This window comes from Carassius gibelio, chromosome B24 (assembly GCF_023724105.1).
Source record: "Carassius gibelio isolate Cgi1373 ecotype wild population from Czech Republic chromosome B24, carGib1.2-hapl.c, whole genome shotgun sequence".
Classification (NCBI taxonomy): domain Eukaryota; kingdom Metazoa; phylum Chordata; class Actinopteri; order Cypriniformes; family Cyprinidae; genus Carassius; species Carassius gibelio.
In genome coordinates this window covers 6,142,827-6,168,300 of record NC_068419.1, presented here as the reverse complement: position 1 = coordinate 6,168,300, position 25,474 = coordinate 6,142,827, and the positions used below count along the sequence as shown (strand labels likewise).

The window sequence follows — 25,474 nt, the reverse complement described above, 5'->3', positions numbered from 1 at the left end:
TAATTAACTGTTGTAGTAAAAATGGGCAATTGACTTTAATTGACGTTTATTTTTGAATTCGTATTTTGAACACAGGAATGTTCAAATGGTATGCAAAGCTCATTTTCTTGAGACTGACATGGATTCAAAGGTTAGCAAGCAATACTGTTTTATAAGCACGGCGGTTTGACATAAATATGCACATTATCTGTAGACAACAAAACAAGAGGTCATTTTCTTAGATTACTACTAGTATAATTACTAAATAGATTAACGGTTTTAATACTGACTTATTAGAGCAGTCAGATTGATTATAAAAAAAAAATGTTCTTTTGATAAAAGATACCAAATTGATGTGTTTTCAGTGATCTTTAACAAAATACATCCATTTTGTATGCATTTTCACTTAATTTTTATCCTAAAACCCTGTAATACTGCTTCATATTTTCATATAATTTAGGGATATACAAACATGGCGCTACAAGAAAATACAATATGAATATACAATACATATTCTCCTTAGCTTCGTAGACAAAACACTAAAAATATGGTCTATAAGTCTCTCCATATACCTCATTAAAGAGGAATCACAAATATGCATGAAACCGTACATTCAAATAACATTTAGGCATCTCGGCGTATGCAGATTTTTTTCTGGATCTTTACGAAAGTCACACAAGCAGCAGTAGCAGGTGTATATGCTATCACAATAAACAGACGAGTTTGAGCTTTGAAAATTCTCTTATGTAAAACAGCTGCAAATTGACGTCAGTGTACATTTCTACTCATTGTTCACAAACTCCCCTGCCTCCCAGCGCAGAGCCATGGCACTTTTTCGTCGGCCTCCAGTATAGGGTTCAGGAAACTAGTGAGAGAACAATAAAAGTGAATTAATTTTCTATTTTTTCTTTGATATAAGATGACGATAATTATAATTCCATGTTGTCGATACAATATCCAACTTTTGCTCTGACACTGAATGTATATTTGCATTTACTTACTCGATGATCACATGACAAAGCTGAACGATCCATTCTGCATGTTTTCATTGGAGATGATGGGGATGATTTACATTTAATTGGCACATCATCTGCAATTAAATTGACAACCAAGAATAAATAGATCTTGCAATGTTTGCAGTCTCAGTGATGTAGTCATTAGTTAAGATCAACAGAATGAAAAATTCTGTCTGTATTTTTCTCTTGGCATGAAATACCTGTAAACGATGAGCAGTCCAAACGGTTGGGAGACATCAGGAAGTGATCCTTCGAGTAAACACTAGCTCTTTGACGCTTGAGTTCCTCTTCTCGCTGCTTCACCATCTTAATCTCCTCATCAACTAGAGATATCGTACTCCTGGACCGCAGCTTACAAAATGGGTTGTTAAGGAACATCTTCTCTTGGGTTTCCTCAGAGGCAGAATTTAAGTTGAACTCAGATGCACTTCGAACGATGAGGTTCGATGTTTCCAAAATGATGACATTAGGGGTATCTTCAGATCTCCAGTCAGCAGATTTAGAGGACACCATTTTTCCATGCCTTGGACTTGGAGGGAAAGGCTCAGGCTCGAGGATGATAACGTTATTGGCAGCCATGTCTTGTTTTTGTGCGCTCTTGGTTGGTGAGGAGGTAATGATGAAAGAAGGTGTCTGGTTGTTGAGATATTTGGATATAACTCCATCACCATCATCATCCTGGTCTTCTAACAGCTTCCTTTTCTCATCGATTTCTTGGCATAGTTTCCCAGGGTTCAAGTTGACTGATCTCGCCCTTATCTGCACACAGTCACTGGAGTATGATTTTGACATTCCCCTCTGACGCTTTAGGTTCTCCTCACGCTCCAAGGTTAAGCGAATCTCTTTCTCAATTGGAGTCTCTGGATCATCAAATGGTGATCTGTAACTAGAGTCGTCCAGGCCTGAATCCTCAGAGCAAGGGCTGAACTGGGTGTGTGCGTAATCCTCTACAAGAGACAGGTTATCAAGATCCCTCTTTGGCCTTTCGATGTTGCGGACAGGTGTATACATGAAACTGTGACTACCTTGGCAGGTGCCGGATCGGGTTGTTGGTGTGCTTGGGTGGTGTGTCAAGTTTTTCGTTTGCTCTTCGATCTCTAGCCACTGCTGGCGAGCAACTTTGAAATCCACGTGTTCTGTGCTGACGTTCTCGCTTTTCATTTCCTGAATCACACAATAATCTTTCGGCACCTTTTTGCTGGAATCGGATTTGACGGAATCAAATGAATTGCTCTTGTGGGTTGCTCTTGTGAGCTCCTCGTCATCTTCGGAAATCTTGGACAAGACATGGCACAGGGTAGAAGCATTGTAAGATATATCTTGGGGTTGCTGAACTGGCTCATTTTCGGGTTGTTCTAGAACTTCTTCTTCCACCGGAATCTCCAGCTCTTCAGTTTCCTTTGAAATGTCCTCAGTATTCCCAACTGTAGGTTTTTGAATAAAGAGTTCTTGTGCACTTAGCTCAAGACTGTCAATGTAGGAATCATCATCTTCCCTATTTATGGAGGAAGAGAAGATGTTCCTCCATTTCTCATCGGTTTCGCTGTCTGATGACGCCGCAGCTATTTCGACCTGAAGACACTCTTCTAGCTCATCTGGGTCATGGCAAGACTCTGTGGAGACGTCTGACAGAACTTCCTCTCGGATGTAGTGCTCAAGGATGGTTTCTTCTGGATCTTCGCATCCAAAACTTTCTACAATGGCTTCCTGTGAGTCAATACCCAATTGGTCTAACATTTCTCCATCGTCAACATCATCTGGTTGGGGTGCTATGTTCTCCATTGGTTCCTGTCTTAGTGAATCTTGTCTCTTATGCGTGACATCAATCTCATACACGCTCTCAGCACTTGACGGAGTGTCAGATATTGAAGAGGTAATTGACTCGTTGCGATAAAGTTCCTCTTGGGTATCCTCCAAGACAAGCGCCTCTTTCGCACTGTAAACATCTTCCAGATCATCAGCCTTGGTCTCCGTAGGAGGTAGCCCTGCTAAAATGTCAGCCACAACTTTTGTACTAATGGACTCTAAAATGTCAGCATCATAACAGACTTGTTCATCTTTGTTTCCTGTGTCCTTGCTCTCAGGTATCTGAGTCTCCAGGACTTCCATTTCACAATCAATTATGTTAGCTGTGCTGGAGTTTTCACTTGTCTCCATGGTTACAGGCTCAGACAGGGACTTCTGCTCTGTATGCTCTGGATTCTCAGGATGAGAAAAACCTGCAATCTCTTCCAGTCTATCCCCGTCTTCAGGTTCAGTTGTAGCTCCCTGCAAGAGAAAAGGACGGCATATAAATTTGAAAGCAGCAAAAGAAATCTAATTTCCCTAATCACCAAAACATTCAAAGCATATCAAAGCTAATTTGCACCCACTCATGTTTAGTACAGTTCTTATGTAATGCTAAATTTCCGAGAAAGTTTTTCAGGGCTTATTTAAGGGCTAGGTTTTCAGTCTGAAGGGGTTACCTGAGCTTGAGCTGATTTGTTTAGAGTAATGTTCCTTGCAAGAAGTTCTGAGTTTTAAAACCTGCTTGACCGATAACTTTTAAATAAAACCACAAAAATATTTAGAAATTGTTGCACAACTGATTGCATTTTATGTTGAGTAATTCATTTCTGCTCTTTAATGGTTCCATAACCAATTTGAGGAACAGATGCGACTCTGTTGTTAATTTTAAATAAGAATACACAAAACATTTAAAAAAAAAAAGTGGCACATTGTCATATAAACAATAGTAGGCATACAGCACATATTGAATAAAATGATTAATGGAGTCGAAATAACGAAATGAACAAATTGCGATCAGTAGATTATGTGAGATTGATACTGTTCCAACTGATTCATAAGTTTTTTCATATCCCTAAAAAAACGGACTCACTTCCTGAGGGAGTGATTTACTGGTTTTGATTCACTAAAAGATCGGACTCTATGAATTCTTGTTTTAGAATTACTTTGGATTCAGGCTTTATGTGTCTTTTTTCTGTGATTCACAAAAAAGAACTGGCTCATGATATTCATTTCCTCGAGAATTGATTTGCACTGAAAAATGATGAATGAGACACTTTTAGTAGACTAACTGATCCGCCCGCATCAACGGATATGTGATTCATATGCCTTGACCGTTAACAAAACTGAACATTGTGAAATTAATTTGGTCTCTTTTTTTTTTCAGACAAAACCTGTTCTGAATTAGAACAGATGCAAAATAGTAGTTGTAAGAGGGAAGCACAAAACAGCCTATTTAATGTAAAAATAAATAAATAAAAAAGCCTGGTAGAGATAGTATTCTGAGTGAAATAACCTCGAGTAGTTTGCTGCATCCAGAAAATTTTTTCAGAAAAGAAGAAATGAGATCACACAATCACAAATTCTAATGGGAGCTGTGTTTAAGCACTCCTGAACACATCAAGCAAGTTGGATGATTTTTCCCCTAATCTTGAGGCACAAGTGTTGAAACACCATGTTGTTGTAATAGCACAGCACTCAAAAAACAGGTTAGTTAAGTGTTACTTTCATACTGCATAGAAATTCTTACCTTTTGAAGTGTCTCTGCCAAATCGCACCTTTTTACATCTGTTTAACGCATAGTGTGAAAGCCATTTTTTATGTATACAAACAGGCATTTGAATTTCACCTCGGCTTCCTTATGTAATATATGCAACATTTATGTCCTATATGAGATTATTCAAGCGTATAAGAATAAAGTGGAAGCAATTGTTTACTATTACAGTGATTTTTTTTTTTTCACAAAAGTGGTTTTTAGTAGGCAGAAATAAGTAGATTAATTATATAAGACTGCAGAACTGGCTCTTCTCCTCATGCATGAAACTTTTGTCCCGCAGTTAATCAGCACAGACTCTGGATCAGACCAGGGAAGGAAGAGAAAGAAGAAAATCCCATGAGGGTGAAATCCTCTGACTGTGAACATCCTCATTGACCACAGGTTTTTTTTATATATCTATATTTTATTTTCATATTTCTATAGATATTGAGAGGACATATTATTTGAAAATTAACAATCAATCACACACTGCATGTCGTTATTTGTCTGGTTTTGTTGATGCGCCACTGCAGAGCATTTGATCATGGCAGCTTGTGTTGTTTACATGGATTTTTCTGATCTCATTCGTACCAAGTGCCAAGAAAGAGTGTGATCTAACGCTCAAACTCTTTCCGACAGACGAAATCAGCTGCCATGGGGATTAGAAAGGGTTTTATTTTTTTTCCCCTCAGAACATCAAAGCCACAATTACACTCTTTCAGGCTGAACATAATGCGATATCAGTACAATATAGAAGTTGTGCTGAAATCAAAATGCACGAATTGACAGCACCATTCACAGATTTCATAAGCTGTTTACATCACTTTAAAATGGATTGAAATACTTTCACCGTCTAGCTTTTCCTTGATGCCCATTTGGTATAATTACCACCACTGCATGAAAGTCTCCACAATCATTCAAAAGTCAAGCGGCATGCTAATGCGGCCACTAAAAACAGTCAAAATTATGTGAAATTACCATCCACTTCAGCGCCTGCCCATTTCACTCCAATCAAGCTACACAAAGGCACAAAGCCTCATGAAAATGACAAGCGTTAAGTGTTAATTACCATGGTAACACCCCCCTACCCCGACTCCTCCTCTAGCAGCTCAGCTTGTGAGAAAACTTCAACACTCTCACACCCTCTCCGTCTCAACATTTGTGTCATGACAATCTGTATTCCATAAATTATTCAGTGACAATAACATTTGCATTGAAGGCAGGCGGCGGCACCAGCGTGTCCCAGTACCTACCGTGAGCTTTAGAAACAGGAGCCAGAAGGAGATCATCTCCACCTTGCCAAGAAAATCTTCTCAGTGAAACCTGTAAGCACTCTGAGCTTGTGCAAATATGTTGTGGATGCATGAGTATGAAGTGAACTTGGTCTGATACGAGAGTTATTGGCAGAAATGTCATTGCGAGTTGGCCTGATGTCACTGATGTTGGCGTTAATGGTCACCTCAGGGCGTCTTCCTGGTACAAACACTCAACTCTGATTGGTCGCTCCATTGTTATTGCTAACTGATCAATAAGTGGCTTTCCAGTGAGGTCATGTGATATAATTTCCTTAAATTACTTCTTTTAGGAAGTGATGTCATAGGGAATGCAACAGTTTGGGGTGGAGCTATCACTAATAAATGCACTTGAAAAATATATTTTTGAACTGTTGTGTGAAAAAGAAAAAGAGCACTTTAGGCTCAAGGTTGCTCTATTGAGAATGAAATAATAACCTGCGTGGAGCATCACAGTAAGAGGTGCAGGGGGGCCAGAGCGTAGGTGGCCATTCAGACACATGTGACTGGCACTGAGCCCTTGGATATGTTCTCAGATGAGAAAAAATGTCACTATGCGGCATGAGAGCACTGCGGACTAAGACACAAATGTCTCAAATGGAGAATTTCGAGAGCTTTATCAGCTTGGAAGGAAAAATGACTTGAATGACAGTGTTCGTTTTGTTTACACATGACCATAATAAACTGATTACATTGTACTTTTCGAGAAAATATTTTGTGAAGCTGCTTGTAAATAGTAAAAAGTGTCTTTAATACAGCAACAGAATGAATATGAATAAATATATGTGAATGAAGAACAAATAATACTTTAGACCTTGACCGAATATGAAAAGGAAAATTAAATGCATATATTATGATATAAAATGGTATATACAGTATGTTTATAAAATTATGTTTATAAAATATTATTATTAATAATAACATAATTTGTTCATTTTTATAAATATTATAACATATATGAACAAAGTTTAAATGGATATATATATATATATATATGGCATTTAGATGTCATAGAATGTTATAGTGTTAAGTGATTAATTAAAAATCTGAAATATATTTTATATTCAAGATAATAATCCATTATAATACATTACATTTTGTGGATTTTCAGTTATAAATGTGGTTTCAATTTATAAAGTATCATACCTGATTTTAAGTTGTATTATAAGCCATTATGAATACTGGATTTTATGAATAAATGTATGCATGCAGGCTTATAAAAAAAGTTACCCATATTTTTGCTGACATATTAATAGCAGTTCATGTGGCTTCATGTGGTTCTGCTCTTCTCTGCATTAATGGGAGTGTGAAATGGAGCAGGAGACTTTCTCATCTGTAATCATTTCCAAAGAGGATCCTCCCTGCCTCACATTTACCCCAGGCACACACACACACACACACACACACACACGCCTCCACTCACCCACGCAGACACTTTAATTCACTCTAAAACACACACTCACACACCTACACACTCACACACATACACATTCAGCTGTGAAGCCCAGTGCTGATGTTGTCTGTCAACATCTCAGATTCCACGTTTTCTGAAGTGCTTGAGGTTTGAACAAGCAGCTTGGGTTTAATTAAACTTTCACAGCTTCTGTTTCTCAGGTTGTTCCACAGCGATGGCAACATTTTCACACTTAAGAGTCAAATCAGAGAAGACGTTGATGAATACAAGACTAAAATATAATGGGTTTTATTGATATGATTGATCCATAATTCTAAAAAAAATCCATAACATGCCAGCTTATAAAAAATGTAACTATTATACATACCAAATATCAATGCACTGATCTTATTTCTCACATTTATAATGCAACAATATTAAGTCTCGTATAAAATACAGTAGACAGAGCAAACAAAAATCTAAATCTCTAAAAAATACAGACTGCAGATAAGAAGTGTACACTCTCACACATTTGTTTGCAAAAAATCAAGTCTCTTTAGATCATATCAGCACAAATCCAGTAAGTTTAGCATTTGTTTGTCATAGCATCTCAAAAATATTATATTTTTTACAGCACCCCATAAGAAAATATAACAGCAATCCAGCACAATCTCCAACAGCATGACGCCTAAATAAGTTTATTCACCCCATAATTATTTTCATAAAGTAGAAGTCTGACTATTCATAAAGTTCTCAGTGTCCTACCTTGTGTGTTACGAGCAGAGCGAGGACAGGGTACGTGCTCAGCGATTCTGTCTTGGCTGAAGCTTTGCTTCTCTGTAACCACAGAGACTGTGACTTACTCTGAATGTACCAGAAACAGCCAATAGCTGAGCAGCCTCAGCCGTTCCGACACACACACACACACACACACACACACACAGTCGCAGGAATTTCTTTAAATCTTTCTGTCAATCAAGCATATTCTCAAGGTTTCATGTAATGGGTTTGACATCTTTTGAAAATCGGCCATATATGGTTTATGACTATCCTCTCAAAACCTGCCCTCTGCACTGACACAGTGGCCAAGTCGAAGATCAAGTGACTCAGAAATAATACTGCAGTTGTAAACACTTGTCATGTCTTTTAGACCAATTTTGATGTGAATCATGTCAGCTGTAAAAACAACAACAACAACAACAAAAAACTACTGTATATTACTGATATATATATATATATATATATATTTTTTTTTTGTCATTTTACTGTAAGGCAGGATACATTTACTTCCTAAGAAAAATGTGTAAAATACTAAAACTTGTTTATTTAAAAATTTTTTAGCTTGTTTTCTGAATAAAAGTTTATTTAAATATTTTATTTTACTCAATTTGCCATTTTTTCCTGCTTTTATTTTCTCTAGAAATTGCTAAATTTATGGTTAACAAAAAAGTTCTTCTCTCAAAAAAATATTTTACTGTATTTAAAATAGTAGTAAATGTATATTGTTTTAGGGATGTGTGTGTATATATATATATATATATATATATATACTAGAAAATAAGACAACACCACTGATTAAAAATACAGCATACTGTATTTTTTTCAACCATTTGTTAAACAAAAGAGTGATATCAGTAGTGTTGAAATATAATTTCTGGTGCAAAAGTACAGTAAGTCACCAGATATTTTCCCTATTTGATTTAAAAAGAAAAAAAGAGGGACAAAAAAAAAAATACCAACAAACAGCATTATTTACAGAACAGTCAAATGAAGAACATTATGTACAACATGAAATGATGAACAAATGCAGTTTTGGGCACTCAAATATGATTCATGTCATGAGCATTTATTTATTTATTTTTCCAGATCAGTCTCTTAGTCCTTTTCATCCTCATCAGGAAATACAGGATGTCAGCATCTGGAGAGGTTACATGTGTTTTCCTAGCTGAGACAGTCTGATTGGCAGCGCTTTGGAGAGGACAGTAAAAATACTTCAGTTTAACCACACCTAGATATTCTGCATGCAGGTGGTTAGTTTGTTTCAAACAAATCCAAATCCAGTACAATCCAATCAATCAATTAAATCAATTGATTTGTCTTTGGCCTGTCATTAGAGAAGATGATGGGATTGCAGTTAACACATTCATCCCGCCCTGGCGTGCCAAAATCAGGGGATGACAAAACAGAGAAAACAATGAATATGCAGAATGTTGAGGATTTTAGCATTAATTTTGCGCCTTATGTAATGCAAGGCGAGGATTATTACATAACACTCTCTTTAGCAGATGTTATGAACGAGCTCTTGAGCAGACACAGCGTCTTAAAAGCTACCAAGGACAAAATGTTCAATTATAGCTGATGGACGGGAACGGTGTATTATTCTGGTGCAGAAAAAAAGAGACAAACTACCTTAAAACACACATTAGCTGTCGGAAACGGGTGAACCTATAATGAAACTAAATAATGACCGTGTGTAAAGAATGAATATTGGTTCCAAAAGATATCTTAGAAAACTATTATGTTTTATCAGCCATTACAGACATTCACCACTGCCACCATACCATAGATATTTTTACTACAATAACTGACTATGGGATTTCTTTTCTGAATCTTTTATTTTTGACAGTGTTACCACAGTTTTTACAGTTTTTTCACAGTTTTTTTTTTACTATATAGCTATCATGGTATATTTTTGTGTTATGGTAAACCCATAATAAATGTATTACTTCTTGTGTACAAAAAAAAAAAAAAAAATCTCCAAAGCAGCAAGTTAACATATCGAAGCATATATTTATGTTTTATTATTATTATTATTATTATTAATCATATCAGAACAAAACAGTTGTTATATGACAAGCAGCAAGTTTGATTTCATGCATGTCATGCACAATGTGACAAAATGTGAAGATATAGACCACTAGGTGGAAGTAAAGCAGCAAGAGTTTACCTGATGAGATGGGTTCACTTTAATACTGTTAAGTCTTATCTAGTATTTTTAGAGGTCTGGCTGTCAGTAATGTTTCTTTGCTTTCTTAAATCATTAGGTATCATGGACTGAGAATGAACATTTCTAATTGTTTATACTGTATGTGACTCATGTTTAACCATAATACATTAACTCATTTATACAAGTAAACATGTTCAAAATGTATTGGCATGTGTAAATATTAGCATTAAAATATTAATAAATGGTATGAAAGTGGTTGTTCATGATACCTGATGCATAAGAGGAATTGTCAACCCAAAAATGAAAATTCTGTCATCGTTTATTCTCATTTAGATTCAGTCTATGACTTCATTTCCTCTGTGGAACACTCCATAAAAAACTTTGAGATCCAAACAACACTGGAGCCAACTCGCTTCAGTTGTTAAGAGATTTCTTAGAATATCTTCTTTTGAATAAATAACGATGAATAATGGGGATTAAAGGCACATTCAATGATGATAACTATAACAATAACTATAAAGTTTTAATAATCATTTAAATTCTGTGATTATTGCTTAAATTTGAACCACTGATGTCACATGGACTATACGAATTGTGCAACTCGTAAAATACGTACGATTTGGCAACAATCGTATGAATTTGTACGAGTGTGGTCATACGAATTCGTACGAATAAGCCACCTTGTGAAAAATGCACGAATTGCCGTGAGATCGGGTTGGAACTATCCCTTTAATGTTAACATATGGAACTTTATTGTAAAGGGTTACAAATGACTCAAAGAAATGCAAGGAACTGAAAGTTAGTGTGGAATTAGAAACCAGATTGTCTTCTCACTCCTCGAATGGTACCTGTGTCTGTCGGGTCTCTGGTTTCATTTCCAAGCATCTGTCTTTCTGAGCTGGAGGTTCTGATGGCACCAGGCCTGATCTCAGAGCAGTACACCATATTGTTGGGTTTGAAGATCTTGCTGCGGTAGCCCAGAGGGTGGTATGACAAAGAATCTTCATCATCGTCATCACTAATAACTACCAGTTCAGCCTGGATTCCTTCATCTTCTTCATCTGATTCAACGTTCTGATAACCCATGAAGATCATGGTAACAGGTTCACCAGATTCCACCTCAGGAGGAAGGAAGCTCATAAAGTTGGCACTAGAGTCTTCCTTTTGATGCAGAGGGGAAAACCGTCCGAATCCCAGCCCGGAGTCTGCTGTTGGTGTTATCCGAAGCTGTTCCTCATACTCTTGTATGGGAGAAGATGCTGAGCTGATCCTGGTTACGCCGCTGTATTCACTATTAGCATATGATCCATTTTGAGCCAGTTGGTTGGTGCCCAAATACTGGTTGGTTTTAGTGGTTGGAATGTAAAGGGCTTCTCGTTTGGTAAAGTTCTCAGCCTGAAAGGGACTCTGGTTCTTGTTGGGCATCTGAAGGCCATGAAGGCTGATGTAGCCTCTTTCTGTCCTCTGAGGGGTTGTAGGTCGACTGAATGGGCTTGAAAACACTGCTTCGTGGTATTCCACATCTGCTGGGTCTTTCTTCTCTGAGGCTTTCATCAGAAGTTCCTCTACTTCAAGAGGGCTCATCTCATTCATGTCGTTTTGGGAGCCCTGTCCATCAGGTGCCAAGGCATAGACGGATTTATGCCCATCATCATAGACTTTGATGCCTTGGTGTTGGAGATCCAGAGGTGCGATGGTGGCGGTGGAAAGGATGTGACTCTCACCAGTGCGGAGATCTTTTTCCACACTGATCTTCATGGTGTGTGTAGCTGAAGGAAATAACAGTGTTAAACACAAACCAAATCAAGAGATCTAAAAAAAATATATATTAAATGTATAAAAAAAATATTTATCAGTAGTTAAATGGTTTTAGAAATATTTTTTTTTACTATATTTACTAAGGCTGCATTTATTTGAAAAAAAATACAGTAAAAACACTAATATTGTGCATTATTATTTTTATTATCATAACGATTTACTCAAAAAGTAAATATTTTTAAATGCTATTTATTTCTGTGGTAAAGCTGAATTTTCAGCATCATTAATCCAGTCTTCAATGTTTCATGATCCTTCAGAAATGATGATAAAATGCTGATTTGGTGCTCAAGAAACATTTCTTATTTATATCAGTGTTTTGCTGCTTAATATTTTTGTGAAAAACATTTTTTTTTTTTTAGAAATTTCAAAAGAACAACATTTGCTAGGAATAACATTTTAACTGTTATGTACTTGGTGGCGGAAATATTCTAGATAATATGATTAATATGAATAAAAACACTGTAGCACATGGGCTCTAGTGGCTTATTGCTTTAATAAAAAATGTGTCATCTTGCAGTCTGTAGCTAGATACAATATCCTGTACAGCTGGTGATATTTTGATTATTGGGTCTCTTTCATAATTCTGTGTCATGCTCATAATTACAGTCATGAATAACATCTTATTATTATTTTTTTTTCATTAAAAATGAAAACAGCATTTACATCCCTTGAATTACTATAATTACAGAAGTGGACAGTTCGATGACATGTTTACACTTTCTAAATATTTGTGGAATATTTCAAGTGCTCATTATATCATCAAATAGTTAACAGTGGTGTAAACAAGAGCCTTCGCTGTACCCCTTTTCTCCTGTTCTTCATCACTTTCATGTTTTCCTGGCATGACACTTCTCCTCTTGGTTTTGGGGGTATAGGACTTTGGGACATCAGGTATGGCCGTGTAGATGTATTGGACTGGCTCTGTAATAAGCAATGTTTAGGTCTGTTGAGGAAGTTTCATGGGAAAGAATGCTTAACAAATAGCAATATAGCAAGAAAAAAGAAGAATTTTCTTTACCTGGCCAGATATTCGCATTTACTTCCTGCAGGGAAATACAGTAGTTTGTGCAGTAGCAAAAGCAGATTTGATGAAGAGATGAGAACAAAACCATACAAAACACACCAGATCACATATCACGCAAGCCGATCCCTTCCTCACAGCAGCAACTGGCATCAAACTATTTTATCTTGACGTCAATTTGAAACCGAGGGGCATCTTCACAGCATGCTGCATTGTAATGATTTCCCTTGGTCCCAACTCAAAAGCTGATCCAATTTAAGTGGCTCGCTGTTGTAATAAGCGGTAAGGAGTCTCCAGGCCTTTGAAAGTGAATACACAAGCAATACCTTTATGATGTCCTCTGGAGTTTTCTCCACCTCCTTCAGTTGCTTCAGAAGAATCTCCTCTTTCGCGGAAAGCTCCAGCTCTTGTGTCTCAAGAACCGCAATTTCCTGCTTTATTCTGCAAAAGATGCAGGTGATAATATTTATATATATTATTCATACACATATTTATTGATATTTTTTACTGATTGTTCAGTTGAGCTAAGTTATATTTGCATGAAATAATACAACACATTTTATTTTTTACTTATAAAAGCATAGTTCATCCATAAATGAAAATTCCGTCTTGATTTACTCAACCTCATATCGATCCAAACCTGTATGACTTTATTTACACTGCAGAGCACAAATACAACATCCACATACAATGAAAGTGAAAGGGGTGTAAAAACATTGGACACTACTGATTTTTGGTTGAATGGAAAACAAGTAATACTGAGAAATTTTACATTTTCAATGTATTTTCTTCAGTGTTTTACAAAAGAAAAAAAGTTACACAGGTTTAGAAGTAAACAGGTGAGTAAATGATGATGCAATTTTAAATTTAGAGTTAACTATGCCTGTGTGCAAACGATTTGAATTTATAAAGAGTTTCCAGAAATCCTGATTCAGACCCAGACCAACATGTTGGAAACTGATTATTATTCATGTATTATTTGTTTGCATACAAACACTTGATTTCAGAACAACAGACAAAAAAAGTGCTGCTTTCATCAAAGTCACTCTAATTGCACCTCCTTGTGTCATTTTTCAGTATTGTTCTATGATACCGAAAATGGAGTTTTAGAGTTTCAGAATGATTACCCTCATTTATGTTTTGTTTGGGGCCATGAACCTATACGTCAAGATTAGTACTTCCAGGAGATGACAAGCCTCCTCTGTCCTGGGATTGTGGGGATTCTCATCAAATTGCTTTTTCGCTCTTAATCCATCTGATTTCAACAGCAGCCATCATACTGTGGAGTATTTATCAAGAGAAAGCTCTTTGGAGATTTGAGTCCTTTAAGGCCTTCAAATCGATCTAAGGAGCTGCTGGAAAGCACACTTCCTTTCCATCCTAAATAAAGCTCCACAGGAAGAAATCAGACAGGGAGAGTGTCTCCCAGCACTGTATGAGAACTCTTATTATAAGTAAAAGTGTGGTTCTAGCTGGAAAAAGATTTTTTTTCTCTCTCTCTCTGTTATTTTGTCCTTTTGTTGTATTAGTCATCCTTCCTGCTTCAGGTACGACCTCTTGCATAATGGTTGTTTTTTTCCAGACAAAGCTTGTTGTAAGTCAGCAGGCTCTCACTGCCAAGGCGGGTTGCGTAAGTGGACAGTTTATGTAATACTGTGAGTGAGGTCTGTCTGTCTAACCCTTGGCTAACACTGAAAGCCCATCACAGTGGTTAAACAAGAATAATCTTTCATTAAAGAGGAAGCTGTGAACCCTGCACACCATTAGTGATCAGAGTTTTTTTCCCTTTTCATTTGTGGAGATGTGAGAGTACCTGTCGATATTGCTCTGCAGGAGTTTCGTCTGCTGCTGGTTATCTTCAGTCTGGGCCTTCACAGATTCCTGCTCCTCTTCGCTCAGGGTGCTCAATCCGTCCATCAGCCATTGTTCCCGTAGAGTTTTTTTCTGTATGTTCGAGGAAGGCCATAGCATCTTGTGTCAGCCAGTTTATTTATTTATATTACAGTGTTGTAAAGTAATAATAAATGACACCTTTACACATTACCTTACAAAATCACAAAATGCAAAAGCATTCTGCTGCAATAATTTAATGATCATATTAAATATGTTAGATATTTATTAGATATATGCTGGAAAGATATTATATATTTCAGTATTTTCAAACATGCATCAACTGTTCATCGATTAATATTTATTATTCTTTTTATAATAACATTTGTATTATTACATATTAGAATATATTTAATAACAATATATATTCTATGTCTATAAACATATATGCATGCATATGTATATGTATATATTATTTATACATAATATATTTGTAATATTATCATATCATATAAACTATAAAAAAAACTAATTCCATATACACATTCATATATTCCATATACAATTATAGAGAGAATATATGATTTTTTTTAATGATTTTTAGGTAATTTTTTATTATTATATTTTTTTATATAATATATCACTTTTATATATTGTATTGTTATATTATGTATCCTGTAATATTGATATTAGGATACCAATATAATAGGATACATAATATAACAATACAATATATAACAATGATATATTATATTAAAATATAATTAAAAGAAATATATTAAAAGAAATGCATATGCAACTTTTTATGTTTTGATTCTACACTATTTTTGAATACATTATTTATAAATAATATATTTGTAATTTATTTTCAATAAGATTATACTGTTATTATAAAAATGTATATAAAAGTAAATATATTAAATACTATTGCATGATATAAATTGTGTGTGTGTGTGTGTGTGTGTGTGTGTTATTATTAATTATTACTCATAATCAAAATATACCTTTAGATATTGTAGTTTTAATTTCTCTTCTTCAATATTTCTTCGTTTCTTTTCTATCTCCTCTCGAATTCTTCTTTTATCCTGTTGAGAAATCAGAGTCATCTTATGTGAAGTAAAAAAGACCCTAAACCTTTTTTCATTTCACCTTGACCCCCCGTGTTCTTTTGTTGTTTATTTTTCTATAAGTGGCTTTTAATGTCTTGCTATTAACACAAGCATGCATGCTAGAGAGAATTAATATAGTCTTTTTGAGAGGAAGGCTTTGCAGCATTATTTTTAACTCTCTAATAAACCGTGACTTCATGTATAATATGAACAGCTCAAAGGCTGAGTATGGACAGAAATAACACATAGACCGATTTCTCTATAAACACTCTTCAAGTGTTCTTTGATAGAAAACATATACTGACAGAAACCAACAAACTTTTAAAGCAGGTAAACATAGATGAATCTTTCGGATTTGTTGGATGGCCAGTAATGGTTGAGTGGTTCATATCATAAAGGCTGATGAAGTATCATGACTACACTGTTAAGAGAGATGCTTTTCCCTGATTTTAAGGTGATCAAGGTTACCAGACATAATTCAAATGCAAAATTCATATGTTATATACTGTACATGTTTCAGACAGGTTTTGTGAGCATCAACTTGACAACAATGCCAAATAACAATGTATACGGTGATAATATTTCACTTGCCAATATAAAACCTCAATTGTCTTTTACACAAAACCAAAAAGAATACACATCCAGCCTGATACTCACTGTTATAGCCTGCAGTCTCTCTCTCAGCAGGGTTTCTTCCTCCATAATGATCCTGACACAGAAAGAAAGAGAGAGGGTATAAACAACCTATTCTTGCTAACAACCTAGCGTCAATGTCTGTCTAGAAGACTAAGAACAGGTTGGTAACAAGCTGTGATTGGCACGTGTGGGTTGGCATGAGAGAAATTTTGGTAGGGGGTGACTTGACGGTGGGCGTCAGAGCTGGAAGAAAGAAAAGAAGTGCTGGTGGGGCTCTTCTTTCTGTGCCTGAAGGATAAATGTGAACATAAAATATGAAAGATGTACTGTATGTATGGTGTACACAAGTGTGTGTATTTGTGTGTGTGCTAGCTAACCATAACTGTCATAGCTGGAATGTCACTCTTTGACACTCCATGCACCAGATATATCCACATTGAGTGCTTTGTCTGGGACAGTGTAACATAATGTCTCATGTCAATAAATAATAGATAAAGAGCGCTGTTGCACAGACAGGACTAGCTGGGTCATTTCATTTCTACTTAACAGAAGAGGTTGTTAAGTGCTGTCAGCTCAAATAGTTTTCATGATGCCATGTATTTAAAAGAAATAGTCATTTAAAAGTGAAGTGTGTAATTGACGCACCAAATGATAATAGTGGCACCCAATGGAGTTGCAATGATTTTTACATTTACATTTACAAAAATGGTACTTCTCTGTACAGTTGGTCTGTAGCAGATGTAGCCACTACAGAATGTTCACAGAATGTATTAAATTCATTATTCAAATGGATAGGTTATCCAAAAATGAAATTTCTGTCATTAATTATTCACCCTCATGTTGTTCTAAATCCGTTCATTTTCAGAACACAATTAAGATATTTTTTGATGAAATTCGAGAGCTCTCTGACCCTGCATAGTCAGCGATGCAACTATCACATTCAAGACCCAGAAAGGTAGCAAGGATATAGAAGTCCATCAGTGGTTCAACCGTAATTTTATGAAGTCAGGAGAATACTTTCTGTGTGCAAAGAAAATGTATTGCAAAGTTTACCACGGTGAAGACTGACATGGAAGAGAAGAAATTGTTTATTTTTGTTTTCTTCACGCACAAAAAGTATTTCATAACTTTGTAAAATTATGCTTGAACCAAACGATGTCCTGACTATGTTTTTGTGCCTTGACCATGGTAGGACCTTTGCTGTCTATGGAGGGTCAGAAAGCTCTTGGATTTCATCAACAATATCTTAATTCTTGTTTCGAAGACGAACGGAGATCTTACGGATTTTGAACGACATGAGGGTGAGTAAATAATGACAACACTTTCATTTTTGGTTAAATATGCAGTCATTTAATGCATTTGCGAACACTACTGATGGTTTCCAAACAGGTTTCCCTATTGCCAATTATGTCTCTGCACATTAAAAGGGAAAACAACAAAGTATTTCAACGCTATCTCACGACCAATTCGTACGTATTTTACGAGGTGGCTTATTCGTACGAATTTGTATGACCTCACTCGTACAATTTTATACGACCCCAGTGATGTTTAGGTTTAGGGGCGGGGTTAGGTGTAGGTCATTCGTACAAATTCATACGAATTGTGCAACTCGTAAAATCCGTACGATTTGGCAACAATCGTATGAATTTGTACGAGTGTGGTCATACGAATTCTTTCGAATAAGCCACCTTGTGAAAAATGTACGAATTGCCGTGAGATCGGGTTGAGTATTTTCACATTAATTTCAGCTTTAAATCATTTTTGGTGCATGAAAAGCAAGTGTTGATCTGATTTATGAAGAGATGAAGCTGAATCAGAAACGTTAAAACATTACAGTGCTCTGTAAATATCTGCTTTGTACAATTGCCCAGTGCAGTATTGATGTCATATACCTCAAACTTCATTCAAGGCCATCTCTCGGACTTGCAGAGCAAATGTTGTAGGGGTAAGAATAACCCGCTAAAGACAGACCTCACCCCCCTTTGTACAGAAATAAATACATGGCCAGCAAGATATACACTCTGCTGTCACAGGTGGACTGCAAGGTTACATGGCATTCAAATTACGACATTTAGTTATGAAACACACGTGAATGACATAGCTCTCTGGGGCCAAGAACAGAATATGACGTATGAATGTGAACAAACAAAACAAAGCAAAAACCGAGCAAATATTTCTTTCCCCTGATGTTGTCATATTTTCTATTGAACCAAGAAATTTGTGGCAATATGTTGTTATTTTATTTTATTCATGCATTCAATTGTTATTTATTATTAATCATTTCCACAATTTTCCATTTTACTTTGCATTGCTTAATGTAAAACTAAAGTAAAAAAAAGTAATAATTATAAAGTTTACTTTCAACTTTAAGGTGGACACTAACATATAGGCTTCAAAGCCAACACATATGGACAAAAAGTCACAGATGTAGATTTAAGAGGTCACATCTTTTGAAAAACATCAAACTGTCAATATTACAATCCATATTTCCTGGTTTTGCCCCTCTTTCTCCAGCTGAAGTGTAATTGTAGCCCCGTCTGACAAGTAAAGGGTTGTTGAAAACAGTGGAGAGGCCATTGCAACATGCATGCTAAGCACTGTCACATGTGACCTTTGGTTAAAAGGTTGAGTTTGTTATGTCCATTTCTTAAACACAAACTGTTCTGAAGAACATCTGACAGCAAATGTGTACAGGCTGCGCTGAGTGTAATAACGCCTGCTCAGATTGCACCCTTCTGCTCTGGTTAGTGACTGGGCACCTATCTAACAAATAGATCTACAAAAAAGCAAACAAGCACATGTTTTTGTGATCTCACGCCACTAGTGACCTTAACACGTACCATCAGTGTCTTATTTACCCTGCAGATTCCCAACGGAACCAGCAAGTCGCAAACAAAAATGACATTTCCCCTGATGACACTGGTGTTCGTGCTGACAGTGACCCATCATCTCTTTAAATGTCTTACCACTTAACAAGATGCCTTACTAATTTGAGGTGCAGCTTAATATGTCAGAGAGAGATGCATTTACCCACATCAGTCCATCAGGTTTTGTGAGAATGTGCACTCAGAGATGTCCTCACATACCCTTACACTTAAAAATTATTTTTATTTTATAAACAAAATAAATATATAAATAAAGACAAACAATAATTATTTTCTGCTTTGAATAACAAACACTTTAGATTGTATATTGGACATGCTACCATGATAATATTGTGTTTTACTGGACAAGAACAAGGAAAATAATTACACTAACAATTAAAAGTTTAAACACTATTTATTTAACATTATCTTGGGGTAATATTTTCCAGCAATAAAAGCTGTGAATAAAAAATGTATTATTTCCTGAAATTACACATTAATTTATCATTATTAATATCACCCCCCAAATGTTTTTTTTTTTTTTTTGCTTTGATCACATATTTCCTTTTGAAACAGAAAATTTGTGGAGAGACATATTCACATATTTATTATTCATAATTACTAATATATATATATACATATATATATATATATCCAGTTAAACTCCAGTTAAACTTAAGTAATTAAGGCTATTAAACAACAAATGAATGTATGGCATTTAAAAATAAAATAAAAGTCATTCTATAATGGATATTTAAAAACAAAAAAGTCAACTTTTGGGAATAGACTAGAATAAATGCCACCGAAGCTAACAAATATGGGCTTAAAGTCACAAATTTAAAATAAAATAAAATAATCCAGTCATTCTATAGTGAATATATATACAGTATACTTTTTCTAAAAGCAGTAAAAAATGTGTAATCATTAATTAAAGCATTTAGAACATTCAACCATTTAAAATAAAACAAAACAAAATAAAATCAAATAGTCCATTTATTCTATAGTGTATATATATTTTTCATAAAGTCATATTTTTCAATTTTTATAATTAAAGATTTTTTTCGATCATTATTTACGAACCTTAGAAATGCGTGACATTTTGACTAGTTGTGTACTTTGCACAATTAAACAAATAAACAAAACAGTATATTAATATGTTCATACTGTCACTCTTCTATAGTTCCACTACACTATAGTAATAGCGCTACAACAAATTTCCAATGAGACCAAGTAGTGTGACACAAGAGAATTATCATTCTTGTATAAAAACAGTGTACAGGCATGAGAGCTTCAGTTTCATTCGCAGTACAATAATGAGCTCACAGTCACAGTTAGATGTACTGTGGTCATACAGGGCAGGTCAGGGTATGGCTCCTTGCCTCAGAAGATATTTACCTGCTTTTAATCTGACCTCTTTCTCTGTCCTGCTGCTGTACCTCCTCTAAAAATACCACACCAACCATGAACAATAATAGAGCTAAATACTTTGTGGATTATATGACTTCAAACTGCTTTGTTTAATTTTTAATGAAAGCTACACACGCTCCTTTAATTTTATAACTGCAGTGTTTAAAAAAATGCTCACAGGGAAGAGCTCATTGATGCAATAAATCTTAATAAATTATGCCTGTGAGTGGGTGGATATTATAAACACATGCGCTCACACACACTCACTCTCACATACACCCACATGTGCTTCTGCATATAAATGTCTCCTAGTTTAATGTTCCAAAGCACTCCAGATCCATAGACTGGAACTCTAATTCCTGCATCCAGAATTCCGATGCATTATCATTCCTCTCTGCCTCAGTCAGCTCAGATTACAGCAGCCTGCCAGGGTTCAGACAGAGAGGGAATTAAGACGCCCAGTGTGGCGACAAACAGGAGAAGGTCATGCTGGTTAGTCCTGCCCACGCTGCTTCTCACTGCCAGGCCTGAGATGGGTGCTGCGGCAGAAAATAGCGTCCGTCTCACAGCTGGACTGTCAGCAGAGGCTGAACGCTGGCTGAGTTATGGGCAAATGCTGGCCCTCAGCCTAGCTTTATGGAATTATATATATATATATATATATATATATATATATATATATATATATATATATATATATATATATATATATATATACATACATACATACAGTACAGACCCAAAGTGGACACACCTTCTCATTCAAAAATGATCCTATTAAGAGTTTTCTTTATTTTCTTTATCTTCACACTGAAGGCATCAAGGACTATTTGACCAAGAAGGAGAGTGATGGGGTGCTGCGCCAGATGACCTGGCCTCCACAGTCACCGGACCTGAACCCAATCGAGATGGTTTAGGGGTGAGCTGGACCGCAGACAGAAGGGAAGGGTCAACAAGTGCTAAGCATCTCTCTGGGAACTCCTTCAAGACTGTTGGAAGACCATTTCAGGTGACTACCTCTTGAAGCTCATCAAGAGAATGCCAAGAGTGTGCAAAGCAGTAATCAAAGCAAAAGGTGGCTACTTTGAAGAACCTAGAATATGACATATTTTCTGTTGTTTCACACTTTTTTGTTATGTATATAATTCCATATATAATTCCACATGTGTTAATTCATAGTTTTAATGCCTTCAGTGTGAATCTGCAATTTTCATAGTCATGAAAATAAAGAAAACTCTTTGAATGAGAAGGTGTGTCCAAACTGGTCTGTACTGTACTGATAATGTTTATGGATAATCAAAATAATCAATAATAAAAATTAGTTTAATTATAATTCGAATGTTTTTCAGATATTAAATATTTTATGACTTATCTTATGATCTTCAGCTGGGGGTGCTCCGATCACGATCAGCCGATCGTTAATGCGCATCTCGTCAGTAAAGCCAGTTCTCTAATCAGCGGTAAATTCCATCAGGTGCGTGATTTCACATAGAGCAGCTGTTACTACACAGAGCCGTTGTTAATAGAGACGATGCGCAAATCCATGTTCATTTTCAGCGTTTATTTGCGCATCTTCTCAGTTAACAACGGCAATGGAGAACCGGTTTTACTGACGAGATTTGTGCATAACGATAGGCCGATCGTGATCGGCACAGCCCTAATTTTCAGATATTCATTTTAATCATGTTAATTTTAGAAAGACATTTACAGAATATGATCTGTTAAATTAAATTAATATAAACATAATTTATGACCTTTTAACATACAAAATTGTATTCACTATAGATAACTCCTTTATATAATTATTTTAATTATAATAATATTCATTTTCATTACTCTTTTTTTTTTACATTTTCATTAAAATATATATTTTTTTTAATCAGAAATGTCTATAGTGTATATAATTTGAATAGATGTATATTATTATTTTTTTTCTTTTCTATTCTTTTCATTTCTTTTTTTCTAAAGTTGCCTATATAAACTTCTTGATGTATCATTTTATTAATTTTGACAACTTTTGCTTTTAAAATTCTATAATATTACTGGGTTTTACATGACCATGGGATCTCTGTATACACTATGTAATGAATTTATTGAATTGATGTATTTATGAATATGGTAATCATTATGTTTATCCATGTTAAATCCATGCTATTTATTACACCACTACCATATCTAAAAACCAGTGTAAATCCATAGTATTTTGTAATTAGGGAAATACCATAAAATATTATATGACAAAACTATGACAATGGCTGTTAGACACTATAGACAGCAAATTATATACTCCATCGCATCACAGTACCATTTAAATTCCAAGGTATATAAGTATAGTAAAAAAAAGTAATACCATGATATATATTACCATCAGTAACTACACAGCAACTTCAAAATCTGAAACGCAATAACTCAAAAATGTCCTAATCCTGCTGTAATCACAGCAAACAGACAGACGGACAGATCAGAGATCAAAGGTTTCACGTTTAGTTTTCAATAATTTGACAGTCTGATACCAATTATTCCGCTTACACCACAGGCACGTGTGTGATTTCAAGTCATCAAACAAGAACTACTTCCTTGTACACCGCCCAAACTGTTCTAAATATTTCTAAACTTTGTTGCAATTCAAAAAGAATATGGTAAAATGAAATTCAGTGTAATGTAGTCAACATATCTGAAACTAAATCAGAGCCCTGCAGTATAAAAAGTATTACACAGCTCTCTGCATACTTGATTCTGATTGGAAAATTGCAATCTTCTTCTGTCAAATATTTTGTATAATGACCGTTAAGCATTAATATCGACTGGTCAAGGTTACTTATTTTCTCTCACAAACCCTGTCATATTTTAACAAATGGTTTAAATTTGTTTAATACATTTGTTTAATGTCAAAGTCAGTAGTTGCTTTTTACTAACATGTTTTGCTAAAAAATAATAATTACTTCGTGCCATTACAAATTAAAAAAAAAGGTCTATTGATTAGAGACATTTTATGACTTTATTGATATTAATTTTACCTTATAATCTTAATAAAATCACTAGATATTTCTGATATAAATAAGTACTGACTTCATTACTTTTTCATGAATTTTAGTGAATAGTGAAATTCTATTTAATTTTTATTTCATTTATTTTTTCTAAAAATATTAATGTCTTTTAAAGTAATGGTAATGTATATAGTGGATATAATTGTATAACTTTTTAAGATTATTATTAGTTTTCATCATTTTTTTTATTTTTAAAATTTCCAAATATTACCATATTTTACTTGGATAGCAATCTGAGGGAATGTAATAATAATTGTGCGCATGTTTTAGTACATCGAGGGAACAAAATATTTCTGTAAATCGTGGACACAATTTTTTTTTTTTTTGCATGCCATGTGTAGTGCTCCATATAAATTCATATGCACACCATTAAAAAAAATACTCAAATGAGACTTTATAACATAAATATAAAAAAAAAAAATTGTACATAGCCATACTTTCTCCCATATTACACACTCTTCATTTTTACATAATAAAATAATTTCAACTGCAATAATATGTATTTTAGATTTATTTATAATAATAATTTTGTAACTAGCCCCATAATGAGACAAATGATGCACAATCAATCAGTTATCACAAAATAACCCACTCCGCTTCATGTTTGGGTCCTTATCACTGTCAGTATTTTTATTTTTTTTAACTTAATGGCCAGTTGACTAAACATTATAATCACTTAAACACTTTCAGAAACCCATCAGATTAAAAATAAAGAATGTATAAAATGAGATACACAAGTATCAAACTTGTATAGAAGCAGTGTGCTAGAATAATCACATGCAGTCTGATTCAGAAATGTGGGTGGAAGACAGAAGCACAGCCTCTCTCTCCTCTCTTGTGATTAACTGTGTGTGTACCGTTCACAGGTACAAGCCTTTACAAGACTTCCTGTCACTCGCTGCGGTCATCTGAAAGAGAGGGGATGTCCCCGGTGAGGGTGATGCCATCCCAATGACGCAGTAAGCCTCCTGACACACAATAACAAACTGACCGTCTAAAAGTCAGACCCCATTAAATCAGGCTTTACGCATCTTCTGTCATCTAGTCAGGACGGCGGGAATAAAGGCAGCAGGCTTAAAGGAATTAAAAGCCTATAAATCACTGACACAACAACTGCATACTTACTTTCATTAAAGCATGACTGTACAACATGATTGAACTAACCGGTTAACCAAGCAGCACAAGTCGTCCAAGTACTATCAGATTTTTAAGTGGCAAGCAGATAATATTGTCACATTAAGCTGAATGACATTAAACAGACGAGAAACACAAAGGGAACGACACTCACCGTTTGCCTTCTGCTGATGCTTTTAGTTGGGATGTGCTGACCACAATTCAGTCCGTTCATTCCAGCATGGTTGCATGTGTGTATAACGAGTGTGTGTGTGTGTCCAAGTGCAGTTCCTGTAGGTTGAGAGTTGATCCTGTGTTACCATTCACTGGCAGGCTGCCCCACTCTCTCTCTCTCTTTAACTCTCCGATCCTCTCGCTTTCTGTCATGCTATCACTCTCTCTTTCCCCCTCCTTTTCTTTGTCCTCTCTCTCTTTCTGCTCTCAGGCTTTCAGAGCTGAGC

The 25,474-nt window shown here is 35.3% G+C and overlaps 1 protein-coding gene across 6 annotated transcripts; it reads right to left on the bottom strand.

The window, feature by feature from the left end:
• Positions 1–29: 29 nt before the first annotated feature.
• On the bottom strand, positions 30–25,474 carry palmdb (palmdelphin b). Of its 6 annotated transcripts, none has more exons than XM_052596050.1 (9): positions 25,189–25,474; positions 16,604–16,655; positions 15,842–15,922; positions 14,821–14,951; positions 13,334–13,448; positions 13,005–13,029; positions 12,788–12,907; positions 11,017–11,937; positions 3,101–3,263 (listed from the first exon to the last, which is right to left on the bottom strand). In XM_052596050.1, exons 2-9 carry the CDS (start codon positions 16,646–16,648, stop codon positions 3,250–3,252), a joined length of 1,452 nt encoding a protein of 483 aa, XP_052452010.1. In that variant the 5' UTR covers positions 16,649–16,655; positions 25,189–25,474; the 3' UTR covers positions 3,101–3,249. The 6 variants fall into 6 exon arrangements, with proteins under 6 accessions (XP_052452005.1, XP_052452006.1, XP_052452008.1 ...); XM_052596049.1 differs by lacking the exon at positions 3,101–3,263 and adding an exon at positions 7,515–9,189 and having other exon boundaries at positions 25,189–25,472; XM_052596045.1 differs by lacking the exons at positions 11,017–11,937; positions 12,788–12,907; positions 13,005–13,029 and adding exons at positions 30–844; positions 981–1,069 and having other exon boundaries at positions 1,196–3,263; positions 25,189–25,470.